The 9,856-nt window shown below is 42.7% G+C and overlaps 1 protein-coding gene across 2 annotated transcripts; it reads left to right on the forward strand.

Moving 5' to 3' along the window:
• Positions 1 to 149: 149 nt before the first annotated feature.
• Positions 150 to 4,264, forward strand: PFN4 (profilin family member 4; the record flags this gene model as incomplete). 2 transcript variants are annotated; one of them, XM_080389271.1, is made up of 3 exons in its annotated part: positions 150 to 368; positions 1,681 to 1,809; positions 4,106 to 4,264. In XM_080389271.1, exons 1-3 carry the CDS (start codon positions 324 to 326, stop codon positions 4,262 to 4,264), a joined length of 333 nt encoding a protein of 110 aa, XP_080245397.1. In that variant the 5' UTR covers positions 150 to 323. The 2 variants fall into 2 exon arrangements, with proteins under 2 accessions (XP_080245397.1, XP_080245398.1); XM_080389272.1 differs by having other exon boundaries at positions 150 to 359.
• Positions 4,265 to 9,856: the final 5,592 nt, after the last annotated feature.

The following is a 9,856-nucleotide window of genomic DNA, read 5'->3' on the forward strand; positions in this document are numbered from 1 at the left end:
GGGCGGAGGCACGGGCGGAGGCACGGACGGATCCCTCCGCGCCAGGCCGCCCAGCGTCCTTCCCTGCCATGGCAACCCAAACCTGGGCGCCCTCCCCTCGGCTCCGTGGTCTTCCCACCAATCAGAAAAAGGAGCGCTTGGGTGCCTGAGCCAATCAGGAGCGAGGACAGGCTGCCTCCAGGGCAGGCGAGAGGCCGCGCCGCCTCCAGCATTGAGCCTGAAAGGAAGGGCCGGGCCGGGCCGGGCCGGGCGCCCTCCCAGGTCTATGCCGTACAGGCCGGGAGACTACAGCTCCTAGCATCCCCGGCAGCGCACGGGGCGCCATGGGAAGAGTGGCGGAGCCGCGGCGCAGCGCGCAGGTGCAGGGGGTGAGCGGGGGGAGGGGGCGGGTTGCTTTGGTGACGCCTCAGCGGGGCGGTGGTCCGGGGCGGAGCGGGCCGTGCGCGGCCCCGTGAGCCGCCTGGCGCGGGGCGGGAGGGTGAGGCAGCCCGGGTGCGGGGCCCCGGCCCGGCCGCCGCCTGGCACGGCGAGGCGGGCTGTGGGCAGCGGTAGGGCCTGGCGCCGCCGTGCCGCCCCGCGGCCTGTGCCAGGCTTCTGGTGGGGCCGGGCGTGCGGGCGCCACCCCGCCGGCAGGCCTCGCCTCGCTGCTTTGCGATTCGAACACCCCCCCATCGCTCAGGCTGAACGGTAACTGCTCTAGTCTGATGTCCTTCTAACGGGCCGTTCCCTATGCTGCCTGGCAAGCCGCAGCTTTATCTAATTGCAATATTAACGCCATTTCCAATACCCTCGTTTAAAATAAACCCTTTTAGATCACGTAGCAATAAAGCCACAAGGTTTATCCAGAGTTAGTTTACTAAATTCCATCACAAGATTTCATACATTATCACGTCATACTGATTTCATAAAACTAATACTGAAACCTGATGCATGATACAGCTTTACTCTAGAGAGAATAAAAATACTAGTTTTCTGCTAATTAATTATGATTTGAGCACGTGTCCATGTGCTTAGTGTCAGGGGCACGGACAGAATTGTTGGCCTGCAGTTTTTGCTAGCACCTAGTGGCTGGGCAGGGCTGAAGTAAAGAAGATGCCTGGTGACAATTCTCTGAAGGTTTAATCAGCATCTGATTTCTGTTGTTGCTGATGCAGACAGCCAGAGAGACCATCCCATGAGAGAAACGTAAGATTTATTCCCAAGCAGCACCCCAGCAGTGTTGCAGCAACCCAGAGGTCTAACAATAACCATGTTAATGCTGACCATTTAAAAAGAAAGTAATTTTGGGGTTGTGTCAAGCCTGCCCCAGAAGCATCCCCAGCCCTCCTATTTCTGCTCTGATCTGCTGGTTGTAGCAAGTTTTATCTCATTTCTTAGTGTTTTCACTGTGGACAGTTTCGTCAGTGAGAGGAAAATTAAATGCCAGGAAAAAAAGTACCCAGAAATACTTACACTATAAAAATGTAACTGGATTTCTATGTCCTTTCTGAGAAAGGTGACCATTTTCCTGCTGGTCTATTCTGCTGTTCTCTTGTTTTCAGGATTTTTGTTTTGTTATTTTGCTTATCTGAGACCTAGCATTACTTCTGCTGAAACTCCTGAATCCACACAGAGGAAGATCTGGTTTCCAGTATAAATGGGAAGGGGAATGAACACTTATACATCGATTTCTTTTTACAGAACAGAAGGAAAATGAACCAGCTGCAGGCTTTGCTGAATGACAGTCTTATCAGAACAAAGCATGTGGAAAACGCAGCTATCATTGACATAAAAGACAAGTCTGTGCATCAACCTATGGCTTTTACTAACGTAAGAGATCCAAGAGCATCCAGGGAAGTGAAGCAGAGGTAGAAACTCTGGGAATCTAGAGCACAAAGTAGCAGTAAAAGGCAGGGAGCACAGCGCTTTACTAAATACACTTGATTCTTTCAACCTCAGAGACTGAGTTACAGGCGTGCAGCCTAGCTATTGTGTTCAGAAGCTAACGTCACATCTTTGATTTTCAGAAGAAAGATGCCATTTAACTGGCATTTTCAAGGAGTCCTTTTTAACCACTCTGCACTCAATGACTCCACCAGTGAAGCAGATGTACGTAGGTCTGTTCTCTGGCACTGAGACCTGCTGGTATGGAATACGCCGTGCCCATAACTATAACCCTGAAACAGAGTGGCTGTACTAGGTTGCCTATGGGGAGCAGTCCTGGGCCATTCTAAATTTAGACTGTGCCTCAGAATTGTTTGGGAAAGTGCTTACTGGCTCAGGCCAAAACACCACCCAGACTGTCCTGACAGCACTCAGAACTGCTCCCTGGCACCTTAAATTTGCTGGCATATATGTAGTTTATCTGTTTTCATTGTGCTTCAGCTGATAAACAGCAAAATAAAAGCACTTCTAGTCATATCATATTATATGGCAAAACTAATACTTACTCCCTGACAAAGTCTGTGAACTTTCTAGAAGTTGAGAAATGCTTCCCACACCACAGTCCTCCCCTTATGTCGTTGGAAGGTGGTACCACTTCCTCTCCTAAACCCCATGATACCAGCTCTCAAACACTTCCAGGAAGTTTTTCCAGGGGTGCATACTGCTATCCTTGGCACACTCAGAAGAACGTTCAGAAGACGAAGCCCTTGTTAAGATAGCCCCATCCCCGGAGACAGATTTTCAGCAGAGCGAGCCATTAGCCCACTAGCTAACAGTGACATAATCTTTAATATATAAATGATCTTAAGTATAAACCACAGCTTTCAGAGATGCCAGCCTGTTGGCTTTTCAGCAAAGATTACTTGCTGAGGTGCAGAGCAAAGTCCTCACCTGGTGTTAATTATCACCATCTCCACTGACTTGAAAGAATTTCAGGCCAGGAGGGATCACTGGATCATCTTATCCAACCAGTTAAATATAAATCTGCCAAACCAGTGACCCAGTTACACATACACTGTGCCCAAGAAGTCATTGACATGAACAGATTTGACCTGTGCAGACTGCTCCATTGAGGTGTGGTCATCTGCTCTGGACCGGCTAAAGGTTACACTTCCCATTGAAGACTTAAAGAGTATTTGAAATTGGCATCCTTGGGTGAGCTCTGCCTTGGGTCCAGTCACTACAGGCACATTGCCTACCTAGAGACGTGGTACTGAGTAACGGGCCTACACAGATAGTAATGGCAGACTAAGCAGATAGTTTCAAATAAGACTTTGAAAATATAGTGGACTGTACAGGAACTAGGTCTAGTTTCAAAGCACACAGATTTTTTTTTTAACATCATAATTTTTATGAACTATCAAAAACAATGGGAGGGTGGAAAGCAGTTCATCATTGCAAATTGGTGCATTTTTGGTCCGTTACACTGTGCTGTATTGACACAGGTGCCACCACAGAGTGCTTTAAACCTTATCTACACTTTCTACAAGAACTTACTGCAAGTTAGAAGAGGAGGACTCTGCTTCAAGAAGGCGTATTATAAATGTGTCCATGCAGATGAGCAGTCCATGTATCTTCAGAATGTACGTTGACAAGAGCTGTAGCCATCCTGAGAAATTTGGAGACTTCCTACTTCCTTCCCTTGCTGCCTGGTTACATTAATACCTTAACACAAGCAGAAAGCCTTCACATGCTGCTTTCTTTCTTTCTCTGTATTACCTTCCCAGCAGGTGTGGAATGAAATCAGTGCAGGATACACAAGTGTCAGCTGTTTAATACAAATAGAATGGGTAACACCATTCATTTCCCTAACACCAGGTGCAGGACCCGTCATGTTCTCCTTGAAATCAGTTCATCATGCTTTTGCATATGACATCAAGCACTAGGATAACACTTCTTTGAAATGCTGTACAATAGCACAAGAATCAATGGAAGTGAGAACAAGCAATATAATAAAGCATTTGACTGACCTGCTTTAATAGTCAGCAGTCTTCAGAACATTATCACTGTTTATCTGCATCCTGGCTTAGACTAAGACAAATTTGCCTTTTTTTTCCCCCCAAGAAAATAGGTATATTGGCAAAGAAATGCCTGTATTTGGCCCAAATTATCAGGCAAATATGTATACCTATGTATTTTTTTAGAACCTTGTAACCTTTTACCAATTTTCCGTACTATCTAGCCAGATGGAGGCCTGATAGTTGTGAAGACAAAGACTTTCATCCTGCTTGCTACTTACAGAGTGGGCACGTATCCCAGTGTGTGCGTGGAAGCTGCAGAGAAACTAGGTAAGAGAAATGACTCTATCTGTGTGCCTGCCTGCCGGCATCTCACTGTTTAGCTCTGCCCCTGCAAACAGCTTCAAAAACCAATCTGTCAAACTAGCAAATCCTAAAAATCTGGAAAACTGAACAGGCATTGTTATGGCTCCACAGCTGAACCTTCTCCAGGCATCACATCCCGTCATGCTCCACAGCCTCTGTAGGTATGAACAGGTTACCGAACTCTCTTTCCTTGGCCGTTCTGCACAAGTTTTCTGTTAGTTACCCTTCAACAAAAGGAGCCCTGGCAGTCACGTTTTCTTGACCTCATAAACCTGATGCTGAGGTCTTAAGCACACTTTTGCAGAGCATCAGCTCTGATACTCTGTTTCACAGTCCACTTCTTCAAAGACACATGAGCTCTCTAAGGGTTCCAAACTTTCTACAGAAATCCTAGTCTCTAGGAGAAAGCTGGAGTCTCTTTTCCTGCCTGTGAATTCTGAGACATCATGAAGCGAGTCTCCTTGTCTCACAGTAACAAATCACCTCTTCTCTAACAAAAGTGCCTGTTTCCTTCCCTCTCCTGCTTGATATCGAGCTCTTTGTTGTCCATTTAGGAACACTGCAAAACTCAGCCCTTCGCAGACCAGCAGCAGAATTCTGATTGCATCTGAGATGTAGTTTTCCTTTTGTGTGGAGGTGCTGGCAAGCATTAACCATTCTTCATTGGCCTTGGTCTGGGAGATAAATAACAGGCTTACACATCTTACTGATGTACTAATACATGGCTGACTTCATATCAAGGATATAATCATTTTATCACATCATCCAAATGGATAAAATGCACAACTGCAGATTATCAGAATAGCCTTGATTTTCACTGTAGGGGTGATTCTAAGAAATTTCTAAGGCATTTCAAGGGTATTTCTAAGGAATATTTTGTAAACTAGTAAGATTCAACTTAATCAGTGTATATGTGCATCTTCTTTCTCTGAACAGGAATGAAATTGTAGGCCTATTGTGCTCCTCACTTTTGTTCCTCCTTTAGATGCCCAAAAGTAAGTGGAATTATTTTGTATTTTGGGGCATAAGCTGTTTAGTCTGGAATGAGCTATAAAACTCTCAGTAATAAATTTTTCATCAGACCTTTTTCAAAAGGCTTTTACAATTCAAAAAGCTACAATCAAGAACAGGATTATAAAGACTATAATGCAGGTTTTAAAACAAACTTGCCTGCTGGACTCTCAGAAGCTTGGTTCTTGGCTGGTGGGTCTGTGCTTGGTGCCAGGTTGGCAGAGGCTGGTGCCCACTTGCAGCCTCTCCACTTCTTCACACTTTTATCCAAAATTAATCTGACTGCAGACAGGCCAGAAGAAGAAGGAATTGGATTGCCCATGTTTGTGGATCTTTCCTATGTTCATTTCAGCCTCAACTATCAGAGCAACCTCAGGCTACTTTATGTTATGTTCTGCTTTCTTTAGTTCTTGGCCACTGCTTTTGTTAGTGTCTTGTCACAGGTTGAGCACAAAACAACTGTACCAGCACTGCACTGCCTAGAGATCCTCAATCTTCTTGTGCTCCAGAAGGATTCTGCCTCATGTCTGTCATATTTAGCAGTTGTGATGGATCTGTGAGCGATTAGGTAATGTAAGTCTTTGTCACTGACATGCACAGCCAGCACATTAACTTCAGATGATTTTGGTGGACACTTACATGCTGGGCTATGAACAGAGGAGCAAGCAAATTTCCCATTTTGGTATTGTTTGGCATAGATAAGGACTAACAGCTTCCAGCAGTAACCTCAAGGATGTCCACTGGGTTAAGTCTTCTGAGAGCATGACCGAGTTTTTAATCACTGGGTTAAAACAGGCATGAAATAGAACCAAACCAAGATAGTCCTTCCAGGTCAGGGGTGTTTTCAAGGGATTGTTTCCACCTAGGGCAGCATTAATAAGACTTACTAAATCTAAGAATTGGGCCTTATATTTAAGCTAATTTCAGTTTCACATTTAGCTGAAATCCAAGTGTCTCTTTGAACATCCCAGATCCATCTGCTGGCAACCTAAAGAAAAGAAAAAACTGTGAATCTATATACTGCACAGTTTTTTGTTCGTTTAAAGAACACAGTATTATATAAATGCTGACAGAACTGCATTATGAAAGTTACAAGCAGAAATAACAATTGCAAAATTACAGTGAGAATGAACAAGTCTTGTTTGATGTTGAAATACACATCCTTGCTTCACAGTGAAACTCCCACCCCCACAGATCCAAAAATTTCTACGGCAAAAACTCAGTTCTCTGTGATGTTCACTTGTTAGCACTTTAATGTACTCTAACAGCACCTCTTCAAAATCAATGTGAATAGACACTAGTTTTGGGAACATATACAACTAAGGTGTCACGTCCCCCACTCCTCCACCTCCAGCTTACTCCACCAGTCTACTTGTGACTGTTTACTGGGCTCTCTGCTTTTCTGATTAAATTCTTTTCAAAGCTAAAATGTGTGAATTGACTGCTGGAATAAACACATTCCTCAGAGGGAAAAAGTTAACTCGGACCGTTTCAGGAATCTCTTTTAACCCTCAGCTCCTCTGTCAAAGTACAACTTCTGAGGCAGCATGCTGTGAGACAGCACCAGAGTAGCAGGTAGATGCAGGCCCCTCAGACCAGCTTCATTACTGAAGCTGACAACCCTTCAAACATTGTTTCATGTAACCCGCTAAAACCAGGTATGGTTTCATCGAGGTTTAAGAGCTGATGATGAACACTCCTAAACAGAAGTACACTCTGACACTCCGCAAGATACCTAAAAGTGTTTTGAATGCCAATGGGAGCTTGCAATACATACAAATTTATATCCAACACAGGAAAGTCTAAGAATGCTTTTCTTTTGGGTGTGCCAAGTTCAGATCACTAATGTTAATTTATAGTGCCAGAAGCACCTTTGGTAGCAGCTACAGTTGAAAGAGTTTCCATCCGTTTCCTTGCCACCTGTACCTTTCCATGTCACCCCACACTACAACTGCACAGCATTTTGCACTGGATGTGATGACCCAGCTGGATATCAAAGTACATTGGAAAAAGAAAACTCACAGCAGACATGTAACTATACTGGCACAGCACACAGCAGTAATAACCCATTGACAGGGAAGAGCAGCACAGGCTGCTTACCACTGTTACTGAATTAAAAAAAGACAACCAGCTTCACAGGGTTAGGTAGAATCATAGCAGTACCTTAAACCATCGCCTGGTATATTACTCTCCATAAAGAACCTTGAGTTGGCTTCAAGACCAACTCAAATTAGCTACGCTGCTGAATGCAGATGAACACCTAGTACGTAACACACAGTTATAAAAACTATTTTCAATTTGCAAAAGATATTGCGGGTAATGTGTTTATTTATTGCCTGACCTGCCTTTTCCACAATTAGTACGGATACCACATACTTGTAACGATCAAATACCAATTCCTTCACAGCCTTTAATATTTCTTCTGAGACTGAAGCACACAAGGAAGGACTAGAAACTCCATCATATTTGGCTTGTTGAAGTTTATTCTATCAAAAACAATTTTGAAAGATCTTAGTTTTCATCCTGGTAGTCTTTTGCAAAAAAGCTTTTACAGTCATTTTCATCACAAGAACATTAGAAGAACTAATGAGCAGAATAGTCAACATAGATGGATGCTCTCAAACAGCAAAGATTGCATTACTTTTACTCTAAAATGTATTATCTAATTTTCAAAAGTGACAAACACATTCAGCCAATCTCCATTTAATAATCAGGAGTGTATTCTTCTCTTCACTTGGGCTCAGTTCACTGGAAAATAGCACTACAAATACCTGTTCCAGACATTCAAGGCATGCCTTCCAGACAGCTGAAGTACAAGAGCTGGTTCTAACTATGCAAGGTGTCATTAACAGCTACATATTATCTCAAGCAAAACTGACAGAGAACAATCTGTTCATTTTTCTAGGTGGCAGTCAGTCTACCAAGGACACCAAGTGTATTTTTTGCAGGTCATGGGGCATTAGAGGAACTAATTGAAAGGGTAGAATTCCACAAATTCAAGGTCAAGATTTTTTGGATAACTGGATGTTTGGCAGATTAGACTGTTTTTAACTGTGTTGTAGTTCAATTTCATTTAGAAACAGGTATGGGTTTAGGAAACTTCAGCTCAACCTTAACAGCACGTGCTCAGTGGCGAACTTGCGTAGCGCCTTCTGCACTTTACAAAACAGAGCATATTCACACTACATTTGTGTGTCAAAACTACAAGTCCACAAAGATTTATGCATATGTTAAGTTTATGCAATGTACAGTGTTCCACTAACATATTCTTTGCAAGACAAGCTACTTTTGCAATAAAATTACAATTAAAAAACCCCTATACCATTAGTATCACTTGAGCTTTGTCTCTTACTAAATAATCCTTAAATTTATTATGTGACTCCAGTCTGTATGTATTTGATGTTTTATCTTTGCCCTATTAGCTTTGAACATCAATAGCTTAGCTTTCATCGAATCAGTAAAATACTCTTCTTCCATTGGAGCCATACTTAAAGCCTCATATTTTGACTGTGTACTTTTTCCTTTCATCTGTGCAAAAGAATAAAAAAGTCCACATCACATGCCAGTATTTTAGTATTTAATAGTCTCTAAATAATACTTATGGTGTACAGCTAAGAAGAAAAAAAACAATTAGTCTAGGAATACGTTACCAAAAAAGAAATAGGTATCTTCATCTGAAACTCAGTTAATCAGACACACCATACTAGCACTCTTAATACACTGAATTTTCTAGGTAAAAACACACAGATATCAACATCTGTGTCCAAGACTGTTAACTACAACTTCAAGCTTTTCATTCAGACAGCATACACAAACCCCAAAATATATGTTCCCATTAATTTATTACATCATATTACTTGTCCTTGTTCCTTGTGAAGCTAGTAAACAAATATTTTATGTATTAATGACTTAATTTGCTCATTAATAAAGAGATAAAAATATGCTCCAATTTGCAAGCTTTGTAATTTTACTTGGCACTTAAAAACAGAGTAATAATTCTTTTTATTTGTCATCACAACTCTTGAGGATCCATGTTTTCTCCCCACCCAGTCTGCATACTATCATTCCCTTCAATGTACATAACAAAATTTGTCCCTCTACAAATGCAAGCAGCAACTCACCTGCTGTCCTCCATGGCTGGCTTAGAACAGAACTGTAAAACAGTAACAAAACAAGACAGACAGAAAAGCACATGGAACCAATGAGATCATAACAAATGCTACAGACAGTGGTCTTCTACACCACACAACTCCTAACTAACCACTTCCAAGTTTTGCTGACTCGTCAGTCCTTCACTCCACTTCCCACTACAGCTAGAACTTAGGTGACAGAAAATCATCAGTTTCTGCTCAGAAGAGCAGAAAAGATCACAAAGGTGCTACAACACCACAGTGCAAAGCTTACACTAAGTAGTATAGGAAAAAAGTCATACACTTCCGGATAATATACAAGTTTCATGAGAATTATTTGAAAAGATGCACTACCCAGGCTCACAAATCTTTCAGTCAGAGGAGTCTGAGAGTCAGGGAAGCAGTGCAGTTTCTTCTCTATGAAATCACTTTAGCCCTGTCAACACCATGGACATTAGCTACTCTCCT

This window comes from Falco punctatus, assembly GCF_963210335.1.
Source record: "Falco punctatus genome assembly, chromosome: 5".
Classification (NCBI taxonomy): Eukaryota; Metazoa; Chordata; class Aves; order Falconiformes; family Falconidae; genus Falco; species Falco punctatus.